General features: G+C 46.2%; 1 protein-coding gene across 1 annotated transcript in view; it reads right to left on the bottom strand.

The window, feature by feature from the left end:
- Positions 1–3,231: 3,231 nt before the first annotated feature.
- Positions 3,232–21,707, bottom strand: part of LOC109874438 (sodium/calcium exchanger 1-like) — an 81,070-nt gene continuing 62,594 nt past the window's right edge. Inside the window, exons 5-9 of the mRNA XM_020466338.2 lie at positions 12,182–12,288; positions 10,334–10,452; positions 6,447–6,546; positions 5,698–5,970; positions 3,232–5,563 (exon numbers count right to left, since the gene is read on the bottom strand). Of these exons, the coding sequence (XP_020321927.1) occupies positions 5,184–5,563; positions 5,698–5,970; positions 6,447–6,546; positions 10,334–10,452; positions 12,182–12,288 (979 nt within the window). The 3' untranslated portion in view covers positions 3,232–5,183. The remainder of the gene's footprint in view (positions 5,564–5,697; positions 5,971–6,446; positions 6,547–10,333; positions 10,453–12,181; positions 12,289–21,707) is intronic.

The following is a 21,707-nucleotide window of genomic DNA, read 5'->3' as shown; positions in this document are numbered from 1 at the left end:
TTTTAGAAATGTTTGCAAATGTATAAAAAAATAAAACTGATATGACAGACCCTTTACTCAGTACTTTGTTGAAGCACCTTACAGAAGCACCCAAGGCATCAATTACAGCCTTGGGTCTTCTTGGGTATGACGCTTACAAGCACTCCTGCGTTGTCTTGGCTGTGTGCTGAGGGTCGTTGTCCTGTTGAAAGTTGAACCTTCGCCCCAGTATGAAGTCCTGAGAGCTCTGGAGCAGGTTTTCATCAATGATCTCTCTGTACTTTGCTCCGTTCATCTTTCCCTCGATCCTAACTAGTCTCTCAGTCTCTGCCGCTGAAAAACATCCCCACAGCATGATGCTGCCACCATGCTTCACCGTAGGGATGGTGCCAGGTTTCCTCCATATGTGACGCTTGGCATTCAGGCCAAAGAGTTCAATCTTGGTTTCATCAGACCAGAGAATCTTGTTTCTCATGGTCTGTGAGTCCTTTAGGTGCCTTTTGGCAAACTCCATGCAGGCTGTCATGTGCCTTTTACTAAGGAGTGGCTTCCGTCTGGCCGCTCTACCACAAAGCCCTGATTGGTGAAGTTCTGCAGAGATGAGTTCAGTTTGTCCGGGCGGCCAGCTCTAGGAAGAGCCTTGGTGGTTCCAAACTTTTTTTCATTTAAGAATGATGGAGGCCACTGTGTTCTTGGGGACCTTCAATGCTGCAGAAATGTTTTGGTACCCTTCCCCAGCTCTGTGCCTCTACACAATCCTGTCTCGGAGCTATACGGACAATTATTTTGACTTCATGGCTTGGTTTTTGCTCTGACATGCACTGTCAACAGAGATTTTGTTGTTGTTGCATTGTATGTGTCTCAATCCACCGCATCCGCCGATGTTGCATTTCCACATCTGCGGTGAAAGTGGCAGAGCTACAGCGGTGTTTGACAGACCTTGAGACATCCAGAAAATCGGTCTTCTCATAAATACCTCAGGAGGCTAAAGAAATTTGGCTTGTCACCTAAAACCCTCACAAACTTTTACAGATGCACAATTGAAAGCATCCTGTCAGGCTTTATCGCTGCCTGGTACAGCAACTGCAAGGCTCTCCAGAGGGTGGTGCGGTCTGCCCAACGCATTACCAGGGGCATACTACCCGCCCTCCAGGACACCTACAGCACCCGATGTCATAGGAAGGCCAAAAAGATCAAGGACATCAACCATCCGAGCCACTGCCTGTTCACCTCGCTATCATCCAGAAGACAAGGTCAGTACAGGTGGATCAAAGCCGGGACCGAGAGACTGATTAACAGCTTCTATCTCAAGACCATCAGACTGTTAAACAGCCATCATTCCCAGCTCTTCAGGGAACATTAGAGGCTGCAACTTTAAGGACATTAGAGGCTACACATTAGAGGATGCCACTTTAAGGACATTAGAGGCTACACATTAGAGGCTGCCACTTCAAGGAATGGAACACTAGTGACTTTAATAATCTTTACATATCTGGCATTACTCATCTCATATGTGTATATACTGTATTCCATACTATTCTACTGTATCTTAGTCTGTTCCGTCCATATGTATATAGTCTTAATTCATTCATACTTAGATGTGTGTGTATTGGGTATATGTTGTGTAATTTGTTAGATATTACTTGTTAGATATTACTGCACTGTCGGAGCTAGAAGCACAAGCATTTCGCTACACCTGCAGTAACATCTGCTAATCACGTGTACGTGACCAATAAAATTTGATTTGAATACATCTGTCGTGTCCAAACCGTTTATCTATTATTAACGATTCTCACGTTTAGCTCTACGACTCCCACAAGTGTCCCGGGACTCATCTGAAGGTAACCGGTACCAGTTTAAAGAAATAAGTATAAAGGAAGGGAAGTATAAAGATAGTTTTGTGCACCAAAAAAGGGGTGAAATGTGTAAAAAGGTCAGTACATCAATAAAAACAAACATATTTCCTGAACTTTTTTATATCCCTTAGATATAGGACAGACAAACCTTGTTTCTCATGAGTTATGTTTAGCTGGTCTTTTTTTGCCATTTATGAATGTTATTCAATGCATTTCTATGGGCTATAGTAGTAAAGGCCAAATTCAATATTTATCCAAAAACATTTTTCTATATTTTTTTATACCTAAAGGGGGTCCTAAAATTAAATAGCTGAATGATCCATATTATCATCTTAAAACAACTACATATATCAGCTTAGAACCCCTCCCCCTTTTCAATCACGCTATGGCTCTCAATTTCAGCGATACGGATTGAATAGAGATCTTAAAGGCAATGGTCCCGGGTTAGAGGAGACTGCATTCACGGTCGGCTCAATTTGAAATGACCTTTAATTACTATTGTGCAATCTCTAGCGCTTCAGCAATACAGATGGAATAGAGCGCTAAATCGCAAGAATACAGACTATGACTTCAGATCTGTGCCTGATGACTCTGACATCAACTTTTCTGAGACGGAATTGAAATGTTAGTGTCTAACACTGTTCAGTTGATTCAATCCAAAGTCCAACTAAGGTTAATTAACTACATGTAACTAATCAACTACAGGAATTCCTGTCGATTTTTTTCCTGTAGGATTCCTGTAGAACTCTCTCTACTTAAAGCTGCTGTCGCAGCACAAGGATCTGCATCAAAGAAAAGTGTTTCACGCCAAAGACTTCCCTCCTTGCTACAGACTGACGTGACTATTTTAGTAACCTGGAAAATGTCTCGTCTGTGGAGAAACAGGGACTCAACTTAAGAGAACAGAAGTTGTAAATTCCCAGATTGTGGTGTTGTGATCCATTGAGATGCCAAACAACAAGCATCATGAAAACTTCCTGAAGCATATGTCCCAGGTTGATCAGAGCAGATGGAGGACGAGGAAATGAGGGCGCAGAGACTGCGCTTAATGATTATGTAATGTAAGAAAAGTTATTTATGGAGACTTTTACACTGAACAAAAAGTCAACTGTGAGAGAGTAATGAATGTGCAGTGATGGGCCAGGTGTGGCAGTAACTGTATTACTGAATCACAGTAGCAGGATCTGTCAAGCACATTGTTTTACACGGACAAACGCAGTTCAGATTCAATAAAACTATGTTTACCTGTGTGAATCAATAAGAAACAGCATACTGATACAAACATGCTTTCTCGCTGCATGGGAAGAATGACATCTTTTATATATCCTGTCAAATCAGCCACCGGTTATGATTAAAAAGGGCTCCAAGTCCTGATTAATGAATAAATAAAACTCCATTTTGAACAATAATAAATAAACAACTTTTATTTCCACTGATCATACATTAAGCGTGCATATTAATCCAAATAAAAGCAGCAATGATCATGTAATTATAAATACATCTAGAAATAATAAGAATGGATCTGAGGATCCTACATTTCAAAAACAAAGTCTACACACTATCCTTATGCAAATGACAGTAAGGTTTGGCAATCATTTGGTTTTGGTCTTTTTTTCATTACAGCATCGTCATAGTTTTGTTTATTTGTTGCCATTTCAAAAACTGTGCACCGTAAGTGCTATGTTTAGGAAATAAACAAATCGTTAGGTTTTAAAACCTTTTTTCTCCTCTATGCAGGGCTTTGACATAGTCATGTAGGTGAAATATGTTCAAAGCCTGAATGTGACAGAGAATAATGCAAAAAGATTTGTGAGGACTCAGAAGTGTAGACATTTCATCATTAAAATCCATACTCCCATGTTGAGTAAACATTTAGGATGGAATAAAGCCATGCCTTTCATCAAACTCTGAAGACAAGGAGTACATATACCTTGAATTATGATTCACATCCACACGCTCGCACACTCATACAAAACCCTTGGAAAAAGTGTGCTTCTACAGTACATCGTCTCAAATTAAAATTGTAAAGCACACTTTAATTAAGCTGGAAATCTCTGGCAGAGATTGTCTCACATAGATTAGTGTCCTGTATAAAAAGTATATTGGAAGAAGTCCTTATGAGACTGAGGTTGTCCTCAGACAGAGTGTGGATCAGGGAACCAGGCAGTGATATATTCACATGTTACTGTGTTCAGCTTGGATTCACATCTAGACTTTCACTCATGAGGATAGCTGTATTCAAATGGTTACATACAATACTTCAAAATGTTTCTATCATACAACTATTCTTCACTCAATACAACAAAACACTCTCACATGTACACACCTAGTAGTAATATTATTCTTTGACGTGATATACAACAAATAGTTTGAGATAAATAGTCATATTAATCTTATTAACAAACACCAACAGCTTTTCAACTGATCACCATTTCCTGAATAACATCTGACATTATGTTTTGGCCTCAGTGGCAACTAATTCTAATGCAGTACCATGCCAACTGTAGTTCTCCCATTAACTCCTATCACAAGTTATTTTTAGACCCTGTTTAAAGAGAATATGGCACTGTTTTATCCACAAACACTTACATTGTTCAAACATCTTGACTATCTTGACTTTTCAAAAACGAAAATCCTTTTCGAAAATGTCCACAACACAAGCGCACAACGTTGTTGAAAAAGAAGAGGGTTAGGATGGGCTGAGGGTAGTAGTCAACGTTCAGGGCAGAGGCTGAGAACCTTCATGGGAATGACTGTGCTAGTGGGGCATCAGGGGTTACATAGTTGGTCAACCAGGAACCATGTTCAGACATGGGGAGAAGGAGGATCTGGGTCAGCTCTTCTGAGTCAGTGTGCTATCATCTCCAAGAAATTGACTGGTTGATTAGGGTCATCCTCTATCTGAATGGAGAGGTGCAGGAGACGATCAGTGGGGCTAAAAGAGCTAAGTGTTCAGGATAGACTATAAACAAAATAGGAGCATTCTCAGAAGAGTCAAAGGTCATTTCATTTCCCTCATTTTGTGCAGACAGCCTATTTAGATAAAGCTATGCCTCAAGGCATAAGTCATCTGAAAACACACACCAAGTCATTAGCTGGTGCCAGTACGCTTCCAACAGAATGGCTAAGGCTGTCATCCATGTCATTGTAAATGGGGTAAAAGTCTTCAGAGTCAAGCATCCACGGTAGCAATAATAATAAACAATATAAATACTTTAAAACACTCAGAAAAGTACACAAAAAGGAGAGGGATAGACATGTAAACAACAGGAGACAAGCTTTCTCCTCTCTCTCTATCTCGCTCTCTCTCTTTCTCTCGCTCCCTCCCTCTCTCGCTCTCTCTCTCTCTCAGAAGCCTGGCACGTGGCAGTAGGCCTCCAGGGAGGCCAGCATGATGTAGAGGAGCCAGAGGGAGAAGAAGAAGAGGGAGGTGAGGAGTTTTGCGGTCCGCGGGCCCCCCAGTTCTCCCCCTGCCACGCCGGCCCGGCGGCGGTACATCAGCACCAGGACACACACAAACGCCATGATGGTGAACAGGGTGACGGAGAATGCCAGCGAACCAGGCTCTACAAGAAACTTCTTTCCCTTGGTCTTCCAGTAGACGGCCGCAATGGTCCATGCCACGCCGATGCCCAGGAACACGTTCACTGCATTACTGCCCGTTACGTTGCCGATGGAGGCGTCAGCGTACTGGTCCTGGATGGCCGCCACTTTACTGGCAAATGTGTCTTTGTGAACATAAAGTAAGCAGAAATAGATGGTTAGAAATAGGTAACTGATTCTGACATGGACAAGAAACGGATACAGCCCAGAGAAAGAGTGACAGACAGAGAGAGTAGGCTACATAGAGACAGGCACCCACCTGGAACGGAAGTCCCCAGGGCCACAAATACTACGGCAGTGACAGAGTCCTTAAGCCCCACTGTACAGCCGAAATGAGAGGCCAGGTCCCCAGTCACAGCCGTCAGAACACCAATCAGGGAGATGGACACAAAGAAGCAGGCCCAGCCATTCCAGTACTCTGTGGGCGGGACAAAGGCGAACAGAACCTTCCAGAACACTGTGAGGAAGTGCATGATGTAGTCAAAACAGGACGGGAGGCGCTCCTCCCCACTCTCCTCCTCATCATCATCCCCTGGGGGAGAGAACGAGAGGTGTTTACACATATAGTACAAATCATTCTGATGAGATGCAGCGTTTTATTCAACTTTTACGTGGTACAAAATTAGTTACATTTTACATTTGAGTAATTTAGCAAGCAGACACTTATCCAGAGCGACTTACAGTTAGCGCATTTATCTTTAGATAGCTAGGTGAGACAACAATAAGGTACAGCAGTTATCAACAAGGTCAGCGCTAGTAGGGAAATAAAAGTTTCACAATTAATGCTTTGCTTGGGATAAAGTTGGACTTAACATTGCTTCTTGCATCTATACATTTTCAAACAGCAACTTTGCGTGTCTGTGATTTCATTACTGCTACCTCCCAAAGTAGAGAGTGTGATTTCTCTGCCCTGAACACCACTCCTCTGACTCTCTGTTAATGCAAGAGCATGCAGCGTTAGTGAGTCTGTCCCAGAGATTTAGGAGTGAAGGAGAAAAAGGCACTCACCTGCACTGACAGTGACAGCATTGACAAACTGCTCTCTCCAACTACTGCTGCCCACCACCAGAGCAAGGTTAGTCTTCTTAATCAGCTTATCTACTGTGTTCTAAACAAAACAAAACAAACACAATCAGATTTCATCCTAGAATGGATAGAAGTGTGATATTTTGAGTGGAAGGGGTAAGGGTTGGTCTGATGTTTCCAATTTGTGTGGTAAACAATGTAATCTCGCCCCGTTTGTTCTTCATTTGTTTGAGGGCAATGACCCATCCATCTTTTTCAGTTGCTCCACTGAGCGGGTGACCTGGCTGGCCTCTGTCCAGACAGTCTCCTCACAGGAAGAGGGAGGGCAGACATCGACAGGAGTAACAAGACAGTCTCCTCACAGGAAGAGGGAGGGCAGACATCGACAGGAGTAACAAGACAGTCTCCTCACAGGAAGAGGGAGGGCAGACAGCGACAGGAGTAACGAGACAGTCTCCTCACAGGAAGAGGGAGGGCAGACATCGACAGGAGTAACAAGACAGTCTCCTCACAGGAAGAGGGAGGGCAGACATCGACAGGAGTAACAAGACAGTCTCCTCACAGGAAGAGTGAGGGCAGACATCGACAGGAGTAACGAGACAGTCTCCTCACAGGAAGAGGGAGGGCAGACATCGACAGGAGTAACGAGACAGTCTCCTCACAGGAAGAGGGAGGGCAGACATCGACAGGAGTAACGAGACAGTCTCCTCACAGGAAGAGGGAGGGCAGACATCGACAGGAGTAACGAGACAGTCTCCTCACAGGAAGAGGGAGGGCAGACATCGACAGGAGTAACGAGACAGTCTCCTCACAGGAAGAGGGAGGGCAGACATCGACAGGAGTAACAAGACAGTCTCCTCACAGGAAGAGGGAGGGCAGACATCGACAGGAGTAACGAGACAGTGACCTCTCTCACTGGCGAAAGACATGCTTCTAATAAATGTGACCCGTTTCAGTAACTAGGTGTATGTTAAGATGGAGCTGACAGATATGGCAGCTCTGCTTCTACGTCCTAAGCAACTTTGCAGTATTTTGTTTTTTTGTGTCTTATATTATTAGCCCAGAAAGTTTTTTGTGTTATTACATACAGCCGGAAAGAACTTTTGGATATCAGAGCGGCGGTAACTCACCAGCATTACAGCAGGAATATGACTTTCCCGATTTGTATCCTTTGTTCACACCCCCCAGGGCAATTGAACTTATTCCAGAGGCTGCTCCAAGATACCGCCGGCGGAGGAAAGGTTTTCGGAGTGGACTTCTAGTCCGAATCAGGAGACGTGCACACCATTCACCGCTTCCGAGTATATTACTTGCTAATGTCCAGTCTCTGGACAATAAAGTAGATGAGCTCAGGGCGAGGATCTCCTTCCAGAGAGACATCAGGGACTGTAACATACTCTGTTTCATGGAAACATGGCTCTCTCCGGATATACTGTCCCTGTTCATACAGCCAGCTGGGTTCTCAGTACATCACGCAGAAAGGAATAAAGAACTCTCTGGGAAGAAGAAAGGCGGTGGAGTATGTTTCATGATTAACTACTCATGGTGTGATGGGGATAATGTACAGAAACTAATTTGTTTAGCTACGGAAACGACAGGAACCTTCCCGCTAGCCATGATTGACTGAGATAATGGATGGGCTGCACATGCCAAGAGATAAGTTTGGATTGGTCTGCCATGTAGCATGTAGATAATCCTTGCTACTCATTTTTTTCGAAAGATATAAAGTTAGCCATGGAGAACTGAAAAAGTGTTGCTACTGCTCTCAACAACATTGCTGCCCTGAATTTAGCAGGCACTATTGACAAAGATCAGTGGGGAAAAGTTGCTTTCTGCACACGGTCAGTACAAACCGGAGTGACTTGACACAATGTGGGGCAAACAAGCTTTACAAACAAAACAGAGTTAAAGCGGATCCAGTCTGCTGCGAAGCATTCGTCCATGTATATGGGTAAGAGTCTAGATACATTTTCAGCTATTATACGTTTCTAATTTAGTCAGAAAGTCATTTTCATGTAATATTAGTTGTATTTCAGATCTCGATTTGCATTGCTAGTTATAGCATAATGTTAGCTAGCTAGCTAACATTGAACCTAGTAGGTTAGGTTTATCTACCTGCAGATTCATATTCATATTACTGCATTCTTTCACATGACCCATCCATTTAGACAAGTGTCTGGGTAAGCATCATCTAATAATTATAAAATATTTATAAAATATTTTAATCTGGACACGGTCTATTTTTATATTGCTACTATGAAATATGCAAGTAACTACTTCACTGTACCATTTACACCTTCTGTATCCTGTACATGTGACAAATACATTATTCATTTGATATATTGTTTGTTTACCAGAGACAGTAATGTGAAGAACAACAGGACCTGCACCAAAGTCAGATTAGGATATAAGCCAAGGACTATATAACGTGTATTTTTATCTGGAGATTTTCCTTATTATAGGCTACTACTTTCACCACTTTTTGTCTTATTCTTTGGTTGTTTACAACACTACCTTACTCACTCTGTTTAGCACATGGCCTCACATGTGAATCCTTAAAAAAAATATATAATTTTTTAAAAATAATTGCAACATAAGACCAGATCTACGTGGTCGGTCAGAAATATGATGCTGCAGGGACAGAGGGGGACAGAGGAGACAGGGGTGGCCAGAGGGGGACAGAGGAGACAGAGGGTGACAGAGGGAGACAGAGGAGACAGAGGGGGACAGAGGAGGACAGAGGAGACAGAGGAGGACAGAGGAGACAGAGGGGGACAGAGGGGGACAGAGGAGACAGAGGAGACAGAGGAGACAGGGGGGGGGGGCAGAGGAGAGAGGGGGACAGGGTGGGACAGAGGAGTTGGGGGGAGGGGGGGGGGGCAGAGGAGACAGGGGGGGCCAGAGGAGAGAGGGGGACAGGGTGGGACAGAGGAGACAGGTGGGGACAGAGGAGGACAGAGGAGACAGTTGGGGACAGAGGAGGACAGAGGAGACAGGTGGGGACAGAGGAGGACAGAGGAGACAGGTGGGGACAGAGGGGGACAGAGGAGGACAGAGGAGACAGAGGAGGACAGAGGAGACAGAGGGGGACAGAGGGGGACAGAGGGGGACAGAGGAGACAGAGGAGACAGAGGAGACAGGGGGTGGGACAGAGGAGATGGGGGGAGGGGGGGCAGAGGAGACAGAGGAGACAGAGGAGATAGAGGAGACAGGGGGTGGGACAGAGGAGATGGGGGGAGGGGGGGGCAGAGGAGAGAGGGGGACAGGGTGGGACAGAGGAGACAGGGGGATAGAGAAGAGAGGAGGACAGGGTGGGACAGAGGAGACAGGGGGGGACAGAGGAGAGAGGAGGACAGGGTGGGACAGAGGAGATGGGGGGGGGCAGAAGAGACAGGGGAGGACAGAGGAGACAGGGGGGGACAGAGGAGACAGGGGGATAGAGACGAGAGGAGGACAGGGTGGGACAGAGGAGACAGGGGGGGACAGAGGAGACAGGGGGGGACAGAGGAGAGAGGGGGGGACAGAGGAGAGAGGGGGGATAGAGAAGAGAGGAGGGATAGAGAAGAGAGGAGGACAGGGTGGGACAGAGGAGACGGGGGGACAGAGGTGAGAGGGGGGATAGAGAAGAGAGGAGGACAGGGTGGGACAGAGGAGACAGGGGGGGACAGAGGAGAGAGGAGGACAGGGTGGGACAGAGGAGACAGGGTGGAACAGAGGAGACAGGGGGGACAGAGGAGACAGGGGGGACAGAGGAGACAGGGGGATAGAGAAGAGAGGAGGACAGGGGGGGACAGAGGAGACAGGGGGGGACAGAGGAGAGAGGGGTGTGTCTGTGGGGGTTTGTTTGTTTGTTTGTTTTTGTGGGTTACCTTAAACTCGTAGGATTCCTCTATCACCACCTCCAGTTTGGTGTGTTCTCCCAGGCTGGGACAGCCCATCTTGGACACCTCCTCCTCATCGTTGGCTGATTTGTTCTCATTGGAGTCTCCTGTGAAGCAGAGAGGAACACTTCAATGTCAAATATCATACCCCCCCATAAAATGCTAACCTCCCCTGTTATTGTAATAGTGAGAGGTTAGCATGTCTTGGGGTATGACATAAAATGCTAACCTCCCCTGTTATTGTATTATTGAGAGGTTAGCATGTCTTGGGGTATGACATAAAATGCTAACCTCCCCTGTTATTGTAATAGTGAGAGGTTAGCATGTCTTGGGGTATGATATAAAATGCTAACCTCCCCTGTTATTGTAACAGTGAGAGGTTAGCATGTCTTGGAGTATGATATAAAATGCTAACCTCCCCTGTTATTGTAATATTGAGAGGTTAGCATGTCATGGGGTATGACATAAAATGCTAACCTTCCCTGTTATTGTAATAGTGAGAGGTTAGCATGGCTTGGGGTATGATATAAAATGCTAACCTCCCCTGTTATTGTAATAGTGAGAGGTTAGCATGTCTTGGGGTATGATATAAAATGCTAACCTCCCCTGTTATTGTAATATTGAGAGGTTAGCATGTCATGGGGTATGATATTTGTGCATCTGTATTCACGATTCATTCAGGATTATCTGTAATCATGGTAGCATCCACTTTAATGTAGAAGTGTTTCTTATTTACAATAAAAGTGACTCCAAAATGACACAATACATTATTTACCACTCATTTCTATAGGGCACAAAATAATCTGAAACACAACCAAAGCAAACAGCAAATGCATCCAACTAATTTATAGTCACAAGCTTGATGTAGTCATTGCTTGCTATGAATATGGGACCAAATACTAAACTTTCTACTACTTTAATAGACATATAAGTGAATTTGTCCCAATACTTTTGGTCCCCTAAAATGGACTATGTACAAAAAGTGCTGTAATTTCTATTTCGGTTCACCCGATATAGATGAAAATACCCTGAAATGAAAGCTGACAGTCTGCACTTGAACCTCATAGTTAGTGTCATTTTAAATCCAACATGCTGGAGTACAGAGCCAAATCAACCAATAATGTATCACAATACTTTTGGAGCTCAATGAATACAAAAACATCATGTATTTATCAAATGAATTCTCTGTGAATAAACTGTATACCAATGTATCAATATACAGAGTTTTGTGAGGGGGTAAATTATTATTTTTTATCATGCGTATCAGCAATGCAGGAATAATTGAAATGCACCAAAAACATTACATTAGTGTAAAATACTATAATGAATGTGCAGTGAGAAGAATAGCCTGGAGAAACAGCACTAACATGGACCAACTACTCTCCGTCTTGATGAAATCCCCCTCAAGTCACTAATGCCAACTAATGTGCTATAGTATAACCATTTGTACACTCAGGGACATCCTGGCCATAAAATACGTTTTGGTGATGTGTTTGTTTTTCAATATACATTTGTTAATGTTACCAATCCCCACTAATGGGTTTATGAAAGCAACATAACACCTAGATTTGGAATAAAATAAATGACAAGTTAAGGATGTCATGTGTTGTAATTCTATGTGACGCAACCTCATCACTTAAAACATGGATCTGCCAGGGGCAACAACAAATAAAGACCCCAGCACTTCCAGAATTACCATTCCATCCTTCATAAACAGCTGTTGTGTTTTTCCGATAACTGATCGTGTGAAATACAACATTTAAGACTGTTAAATCTGACAGCGATAACATGAGGCTGCTACAGTAAATGGCAGCTTTGAACCCGCTCTGCACTGACCATGTTTCCGTCCAATCTCCAGCAGCACAGGCTCCCCCAGCTGGATGATGAAGGTCTTGTTCTTCTCATACTCCTCATCATCAATGACCTTCACCTCCAACAGCTTCCTGCAGATGGGGAAAAACATACATGTTGGGTCAGAGACATAGAACCAGATAGCTCTTCAGAAGGAGAGAGAGATGGGGATAGAGAACCAGATAGCTCTTCAGAAGGAGAGAGAGATGGGGACATAGAACCAGATAGCTCTTCAGAAGGAGAGAGAGATGGGGACAGAGAACCAGATAGCTCTTCAGAAGAAGAGAGAGATGGGGACAGAGAACCAGATAGCTCTTCAGAAGGAGAGAGAGATGGGGACAGAGAACCAGATAGCTCTTCAGAAGGAGAGAGAGATGGGGACAGAGAACCAGATAGCTCTTCAGAAGAAGAGAGAGATGGGGACAGAGAACCAGATAGCTCTTCAGAAGGAGAGAGAGATGGGGACAGAGAACCAGATAGCTCTTCAGAAGGAGAGAGAGATGGGGACAGAGAACCAGATAGCTCTTCAGAAGGAGAGAGAGATGGGGACAGAGAACCAGATAGCTCTTCAGAAGGAGAGAGAGATGAAGACATAGAACCAGATAGCTCTTCAGAAGGTGAGAGAGATGGAGACATAGAACCAGATAGCTCTTCAGAAGGAGAGAGAGATGAAGACATAGAAGAGAGAAGCTCTTCAGAAGAAGAGAGAGATGGGGACAGAGAAGAGAGAAGCTCTTTAGAAGAAGAGAGAGATGGGGACAGAGAAGAGAGAAGCTCTTCAGAAGGAGAGAGAGATGGAGACATAGAAGAGAGAAGCTCTTCAGAAGAAGAGAGAGATGGGGACAGAGAAGAGAGAAGGTCTTCAGAAGGAGAGAGAGATGGGGACAGAGAACCAGATAACTCTTCAGAAGGAGAGAGAGATGGGGACAGAGAAGAGAGAAGCTCTTCAGAAGGAGAGAGAGATGGGGACAGAGAAGAGAGAAGCTCTTCAGAAGAAGAGAGATGGGGACAAAGAACCAGATAGCTCTTCAGAAGAAGAGAGAGATGGGGACAGAGAAGAGAGAAGCTCTTCAGAAGGAGAGAGAGATGGGGACAGAGAAGAGAGAAGCTCTTCAGAAGGAGAGAGAGATGGGGACAGAGAAGAGAGAAGCTCTTTAGAAGAAGAGAGAGATGAGGACAGAGAAGAGAGAAGCTCTTCAGAAGAAGAGAGAGATGGGGACAGAGAAGAGAGAAGGTCTTTAGAAGAAGAGAGAGATGGGGACAGAGAAGAGAGAAGCTCTTCAGAAGGAGAGAGAGATGGGGACAGAGAAGAGAGAAGCTCTTTAGAAGAAGAGAGAGATGGGGACAGAGAAGAGAGAAGCTCTTTAGAAGAAGAGAGAGATGGGGACAGAGAAGAGAGAAGCTCTTTAGAAGAAGAGAGAGATGGGGACAGAGAAGAGAGAAGCTCTTTAGAAGAAGAGAGAGATGGGGACAGAGAAGAGAGAAGCTCTTTAGAAGAAGAGAGAGATGGGGACAGAGAAGAGAGAAGCTCTTTAGAAGAAGAGAGAGATGGGGACAGAGAAGAGAGAAGCTCTTCAGAAGGAGAGAGAGATGGGGACAGAGACGAGAGAAGTTCTTCAGAAGGAGAGAGAGATGGGGACAGAGAAGAGAGAAGCTCTTCAGAAGGAGAGAGAGATGGGGACAGAGAAGAGAGAAGCTCTTCAGAAGGAGAGAGAGATGGGGACAGAGAAGAGAGAAGCTCTTCAGAAGAAGAGAGAGATGGGGACAGAGAAGAGAGAAGCTCTTTAGAAGAAGAGAGAGATGGGAACAGAGAAGAGAGAAGCTCGTTAGAAGAAGAGAGAGATGGGGACTGAGAAGAGAGAAGCTCTTTAGAAGAAGAGAGAGATGGGGACAGAGAAGAGAGAAGCTCTTCAGAAGGAGAGAGATGGGGACAGAGACGAGAGAAGCTCTTCAGGAGAAGAGAGATGGGGACAGAGAAGAGAGAAGCTCTTCAGGAGAAGAGAGATGGGGACAGAGAAGAGAGAAGCTCTTCAGAAGGAGAGAGAGATGGGGACAGAGAAGAGAGAAGCTCTTCAGAAGAAGAGAGCGATGGGGACAGAGAAGAGAGAAGCTCTTTAGAAGAAGAGAGAGATGGGGACAGAGAAGAGAGAAGCTCTTCAGAAGAAGAGAGAGATGGGGACAGAGAAGAGAGAAGGTCTTTAGAAGAAGAGAGAGATGGGGACAGAGAAGAGAGAAGCTCTTTAGAAGAAGAGAGAGATGGGGACAGAGAAGGGAGAAGCTCTTTAGAAGAAGAGAGAGATGGGGACAGAGAAGAGAGAAGCTCTTTAGAAGAAGAGAGAGATGGGGACAGAGAAGAGAGAAGCTCTTTAGAAGAAGAGAGAGATGGGGACAGAGAAGAGAGAAGCTCTTCAGAAGGAGAGAGAGATGGGGACAGAGAAGAGAGAAGCTCTTTAGAAGAAGAGAGAGATGGGGACAGAGAAGAGAGAAGCTCTTTAGAAGAAGAGAGAGATGGGGACAGAGAAGAGAGAAGCTCTTTAGAAGAAGAGAGAGATGGGGACAGAGAAGAGAGAAGCTCTTTAGAAGAAGAGAGAGATGGGGACAGAGAAGAGAGAAGCTCTGTCACGAATCCCGTTTCCTGAGTCTGATATTTGCCAGTGTTCTGTCCTGGAGTGTTTTTTTCCGGCGTCCTGGAACGCACCCTGTCTGGTTGCCGGGCAATGTAGCCAGTTGGGAGTTCTGATTACCCGCACCTGTATCCCATCAGCTATCTGCACACCTGGTCCTGATCATCATCTCTCCTCTTCATAAGCCCGGACCTGACAACCATTCCCTGCCGGATCGTTAGCCATGAACAGTATGTTGTGCCATAGTATCAGCCTCAAGTTGGATAGAATTTGTTTTGTTGTTTTGTACGTCTTGCTTGCCTTAAACTTACCTCCGTTTGTTCTGTCTTCAGTTACTCACCCGGATCATTTACCCCATTCCCGCCTGGTCGTCGGAGGATTCCGCTTCCCCATTGGATCCACCTATTTACTCCCATCAACTCACCACCGCTGCCCGCTACGCCACCTGGATATATCTACCCATTCACATTCACTTGTAAATAAATACTCACCTTCTTCCTACTCTCCTTGTCCTGGTCTGCTTCTGGGTTCAATTTTGAAGAAACATGACAGAACGATCCGGCCAAGGATGAACCCAGCGGACCTGGACTCCGTTTGCCATGCCACTACCCAGCAGGAGAAGATGTTGGGACAACACAACACGGCGCTACACGAGATAGCAGGTTCAATCCGGAACTTATCGGATCGATTAACGAGTATCCAGGATCAGCTCAGGTTGCCGGCGGATCATCCACCACCTGTTTCACCCATATCACCTGCCGATTCGGGAGCAGGTTCCTTCCGTGAGCCCAAGGTTCCGACACCGGAGAAGTACGAGGGAGATCTGGGAGGATGCCGTTCATTTCTTTTACAGTGTGGGTTAGTTTTTGATCTGCAGCCCTACTCTTACGCCACAGATAAGGCTAGGATAGCTTTTGTTATTGAGCTGCTGCATGGTAGAGCTCTGGAATGGGCTTCAGCTGTTTGGGAACGACGAGACACATGCATGACGTCATACCAGGGTTTCACGGCAGAGATGAGAAAGCTTTTTGACCATCCAGTCCGAGGTAAGGACGCTTCAATTTTTCCCTGACGTTCCGACCTGGGTCGAAGAACGGGAAGGCGGACGCCCTGTCCCGGATGTTCTCCAAGACGGAGGAGAGTGGGGCCAAGACTGAGACGATTCTTCCCCAGAACGTTGTCGTGGGAGCCGTTACATGGAGGATTGAGGAAGAGGTGATGGCGGCTCTTCGGACACAGCCCGGGCCCGATAACGGTCCACCCGGCCGGTTGTTCGTGCCTGAGTCGGTTCGTTCTGCTGTCCTTCAGTGGTCCCACGCCAGCAAGATAGCTTGTCACCCTGGTGTTGCTCGGACTATGGCGTTACTGCGCAGACGATTTTGGTGGCCTGCCATGGGAGAAGATACCCGGAGGTTTGTTGCCGCTTGTCCTGTTTGTGCGCAGAATAAGAGTACCAATCGGGCCAGCTCTGGGCTTCTTCACCCCTTACCTATTCCCCGGCGACCTTGGTCGCATCTGGCCCTGGATTTTGTCACGGGGTTGCCCTCTTCTGTTGGTAACACGGTTATTCTGACCATTGTGGATAGATTCAGCAAGTTTGCCCACTTTGTTCCCCTCTCCAAGCTGCCTTCTGCCACTGAGACGTCCGAGATCCTGGTTAGGGAGGTGTTCAGGGTCCACGGGTTGCCCTGTGACATTGTTTCTGACCGTGGTCCTCAGTTTACCTCTGCTGTCTGGAAGTCCTTCTGTTTGGCCATTGGAGCTACAGTCAGTCTCACATCTGGATTTCACCCCCAATCTAATGGTCAGGCGGAGAGAGCCAACCAGAAGATGGAGTCCACGCTGCGCTGTCTTGTTTCCTCTGATCCCACCTCTTGGTCCTCTCAATTACCCTGGGTCGAGTATGCTCATAATACTCTCCCTTCATCTGCCACTGGGATGTCTCCCTTCCAGTGCCTGTACGGTTACCAACCTCCCTTGTTTCCTTCTCAGGAGCGGGATCTCTCGGTTCCTTCTGTCCAGACCCACATTCGTCGTTGCCACCGCACATGGCATCGGGCCAGGAAGGCCCTCCTTAAAGTTTCTGACCGGTATCAGATCCAGGCGAATCGTCGCCGTATTCCTGCCCCCGCTTATACCATTGGAGATAAGGTTTGGTTGGCTACACGGGATCTTCCTCTACGGACTGAGTCGAGGAAACTGTCACCGAAGTTCATTGGTCCGTTTGTAGTGGAGAAGATCATTAATCCTGTTGTGGTCCGACTCAAGTTGCCTGCTACACTAAGAGTACATCCCACCTTTCATGTCTCCTGCCTCAAGCCGGTTCTCCTCAGTCCTCTGTTGCCCCCTCCTCCTCGTCCTCCTCCTCCTCGGATGATCGGAGGTGGTCCTGTCTACACGGTGCGCCGCATCATGGACTCCAGACGGCGGGGTCGAGGGTTCCAGTATTTAGTGGATTGGGAAGGATATGGTCCTGAGGAGAGGAGTTGGATTCCTCGGCGTCAGATCCTTGACGATGACCTGCTTCGTGACTTTTACCGCCTCCACCCTGGCGCTCCGGGTAGTCCGCCCGGTGGCGTTCGTCGGAGGGGGGGTACTGTCACGAATCCCGTTTCCTGAGTCTAATATTTGCCAGTGTTCTGTCCTGGAGTGTTTTTTTCCGGCGTCCTGGAACGCACCCTGTCTGGTTGCCGGGCAATGTAGCCAGTTGGGAGTTCTGATTACCCGCACCTGTATCCCATCAGCTATCTGCACACCTGGTCCTGATCATCATCTCTCCTCTTCATAAGCCCGGACCTGACAACCATTCCCTGCCGGATCGTTAGCCATGAACAGTATGTTGTGCCATAGTATCAGCCTCAAGTTGGATAGAATTTGTTTTGTTGTTTTGTACGTCTTGCTTGCCTTAAACTTACCTCCGTTTGTTCTGTCTTCAGTTACTCACCCGGATCATTTACCCCATTCCCGCCTGGTCGTCGGAGGATTCCGCTTCCCCATTGGATCCACCTATTTACTCCCATCAACTCACCACCGCTGCCCGCTACGCCACCTGGATATATCTACCCATTCACATTCACTTGTAAATAAATACTCACCTTCTTCCTACTCTCCTTGTCCTGGTCTGCTTCTGGGTTCAATTTTGAAGAAACGTGACAAGCTCTTTAGAAGAAGAGAGAGATGGGGACAGAGAACCAGATAGCTCTTCAGAAGGAGAGAGAGATGGGGACAGAAAAGAGAGAAGCTCTTCAGAAGGAGAGAGAGATGGGGACAGAGAAGAGAGAAGCTCTTCAGAAGAAGAGAGCGATGGGGACAGAGAAGAGAGAAGCTCTTTAGAAGAAGAGAGAGATGGGGACAGAGAAGAGAGAAGCTCTTCAGAAGAAGAGAGAGATGGGGACAGAGAAGAGAGAAGGTCTTTAGAAGAAGAGAGAGATGGGGACAGAGAAGAGAGAAGCTCTTTAGAAGAAGAGAGAGATGGGGACAGAGAAGCTCTTTAGAAGAAGAGAGAGATGGGGACAGAGAAGAGAGAAGCTCTTTAGAAGAAGAGAGAGATGGGGACAGAGAAGAGAGAAGCTCTTTAGAAGAAGAGAGAGATGGGGACAGAGAAGAGAGAAGCTCTTTAGAAGAAGAGAGAGATGGGGACAGAGAAGAGAGAAGCTCTTTATAAGAAGAGAGAGATGGGGACAGAGTAGAGAGAAGCTCTTTAGAAGAAGAGAGAGATGGGGACAGAGAAGAGAGAAGCTCTTTAGAAGAAGAGAGAGATGGGGACAGAGAAGAGAGAAGCTCTTTAGAAGAAGAGAGAGATGGGGACAGAGAAGAGAGAAGCTCTTTAGAAGAAGAGAGAGATGGGGACAGAGAAGAGAGAAGCTCTTCAGGAGAAGAGAGATGGGGACAGAGAAGAGAGAAGCTCTTCAGAAGAAGAGAGAGATGGGGACAGAGAAGAGAGAAGCTCTTCAGAAGAAGAGAGCGATGGGGACAGAGAAGAGAGAAGCTCTTTAGAAGAAGAGAGAGATGGGGACAGAGAAGAGAGAAGCTCTTTAGAAGAAGAGAAAGATGGGGACAGAGAAGAGAGAAGCTCTTTAGAAGAAGAGAGAGATGGGAACAGAGAAGAGAGAAGCTCTTTAGAAGAAGAGAGAGATGGGGACAGAGAAGAGAGAAGCTCTTTAGAAGAAGAGAGAGATGGGGACAGAGAAGAGAGAAGCTCTTCAGAAGGAGAGAGATGGGGACAGAGACGAGAGAAGCTCTACAGGAGAAGAGAGATGGGGACAGAGAAGAGAGAAGCTCTTCAGGAGAAGAGAGATGGGGACAGAGAAGAGAGAAGCTCTTCAGAAGGAGAGAGAGATGGGGACAGAGAAGAGAGAAGCTCTTCAGAAGAAGAGAGCGATGGGGACAGAGAAGAGAGAAGCTCTTTAGAAGAAGAGAGAGATGGGGACAGAGAAGAGAGAAGCTCTTCAGAAGGAGAGAGAGATGGGGACAGAGAAGAGAGAAGCTCTTTAGAAGAGAGAGAGATGGGGACAGAGAAGAGAGAAGCTCTTTAGAAGAAGAGAGAGATGTGGACAGAGAAGAGAGAAGCTCTTTAGAAGAAGAGAGAGATGAGAAGAGAGAAGCTCTTTAGAAGAAGAGAGAGATGGGGACAGAGAAGAGAGAAGCTCTTTAGAAGAAGAGAGAGATGGGGACAGAGAAGAGAGAAGCTCTTTAGAAGAAGAGAGAGATGGGGACAGAGAAGAGAGAAGCTCTTCAGAAGAAGAGAGATGGGGACAGAGAAGAGAGAAGCTCTTCAGAAGAAGAGAGAGATGGGGACAGAGAAGAGAGAAGCTCTTCAGAAGAAGAGAGCGATGGGGACAGAGAAGAGAGAAGCTCTTTAGAAGAAGAGAGAGATGGGGACAGAGAAGAGAGAAGCTCTTTAGAAGAAGAGAGAGATGGGGACAGAGAAGAGAGAAGCTCTTTAGAAGAAGAGAGAGATGGGGACAGAGAAGAGAGAAGCTCTTCAGAAGGAGAGAGAGATGGGGACAGAGACGAGAGAAGCTCTTCAGGAGAAGAGAGATGGGGACAGAGAAGAGATAAGCTCTTCAGAAGAAGAGAGAGATGGGGACAGAGAAGAGAGAAGCTCTTCAGAAGAAGAGAGCGATGGGGACAGAGAAGAGAGAAGCTCTTCAGGAGAAGAGAGATGGGGACAGAGAAGAGAGAAGCTCTTCAGAAGGAGAGAGAGATGGGGACAGAGAAGAGAGAAGCTCTTCAGAAGAAGAGAGCGATGGGGACAGAGAAGAGAGAAGCTCTTTAGAAGAAAAGAGAGATGGGGACAGAGAACCAGATAGCTCTTCAGAAGGAGAGAGAGATGGGGACAGAGAAGAGAGAAGCTCTTCAGAAGGAGAGAGAGATGGGGACAGAGAAGAGAGAAGCTCTTCAGAAGAAGAGAGCGATGGGGACAGAGAAGAGAGAAGCTCTTTAGAAGAAGAGAGAGATGGGAACAGAGAAGAGAAAAGCTCTTTAGAAGAAGAGAGAGATGGGGACAGAGAAGAGAGAAGCTCTTTAGAAGAAGAGAGAGATGGGGACAGAGAAGAGAGAAGCTCTTCGGAAGGAGAGAGATGGGGACAGAGACGAGAGAAGCTCTTCAGGAGAAGAGAGATGGGGACAGAGAAGAGAGAAGCTCTTCAGGAGAAGAGAGATGGGGACAGAGAAGAGAGAAGCTCTTCAGAAGGAGAGAGAGATGGGGACAGAGAAGAGAGAAGCTCTTCAGAAGAAGAGAGCGATGGGGACAAAGAAGAGAGAAGCTCTTTAGAAGAAGAGAGAGATGGGGACAGAGAAGAGAGAAGCTCTTCAGAAGGAGAGAGAGATGGGGACAGAGAAGAGAGAAGCTCTTTAGAAGAGAGAGAGATGGGGACAGAGAAGAGAGAAGCTCTTTAGAAGAAGAGAGAGATGGGGACAGAGAAGAGAGAAGCTCTTTAGAAGAAGAGAGAGATGGGGACAGAGAAGAGAGAAGCTCTTCAGGAGAAGAGAGATGGGGACAGAGAAGAGAGAAGCTCTTCAGAAGAAGAGAGAGATGGGGACAGAGAAGAGAGAAGCTCTTTAGAAGAAGAGAGAGATGGGGACAGAGAAGAGAGAAGCTCTTCAGAAGAAGAGAGAGATGGGGACAGAGAAGAGAGAAGCTCTTCAGAAGAAGAAAGCGATGGGGACAGAGAAGAGAGAAGCTCTTCAGAAGAATAGAGAGATGGGGACAGAGAAGAGAGAAGCTCTTCAGAAGAAGAGAGAGATGGGGACAGAGACGAGAGAAGCTCTTTAGAAGAAGAGAGAGATGGGGACAGAGAAGAGAGAAGCTCTTCAGAAGAAGAGAGAGATGGGGACAGAGACGAGAGAAGCTCTTCAGAAGGAGAAAGCGATGGGGACAGAGTAGAGAGAAGCTCTTCAGAAGAATAGAGATGGGGACAGAGAAGAGAGAAGCTCTTCAGAAGAAGAGAGAGATGGGGACAGAGAAGGGTGAAGAGACAATGGTGAGGATAAGGGGTGATGAATATCAGCATGGAAAGATGGAGAGAAAACTGCTTGCTATCTCTTTTTATTTTCTTCCATTGGCTGGATGAGAAAGAGAGAGTGATATAAAGAGGAAGGCAGGGTGGGAGGCACAGAGCGCAGGTAATTAGGGTTAATGAATAATGAAGAAAGGCACTAAGGCAGGCAGGGAAACTTCTGGGAACAAACAATTAAGCGGTTAAGCCATATACATTACGGCCACGACACACACACACACACACACACACACACACACACACACACACACACACACACACACACACACACACACACACACACACACACACACACACACACCCATCCATCCACCCTAATTTTCCTCCAACCTTATCACTAGATACCTTTTTAATTCATGTGTCGTG

The sequence above is a fragment of the Oncorhynchus kisutch genome, linkage group LG29 (genome assembly GCF_002021735.2).
Source record: "Oncorhynchus kisutch isolate 150728-3 linkage group LG29, Okis_V2, whole genome shotgun sequence".
NCBI lineage: Eukaryota > Metazoa > Chordata > Actinopteri > Salmoniformes > Salmonidae > Oncorhynchus > Oncorhynchus kisutch.
This window is presented reverse-complemented; position numbering and strand designations above follow the sequence as displayed.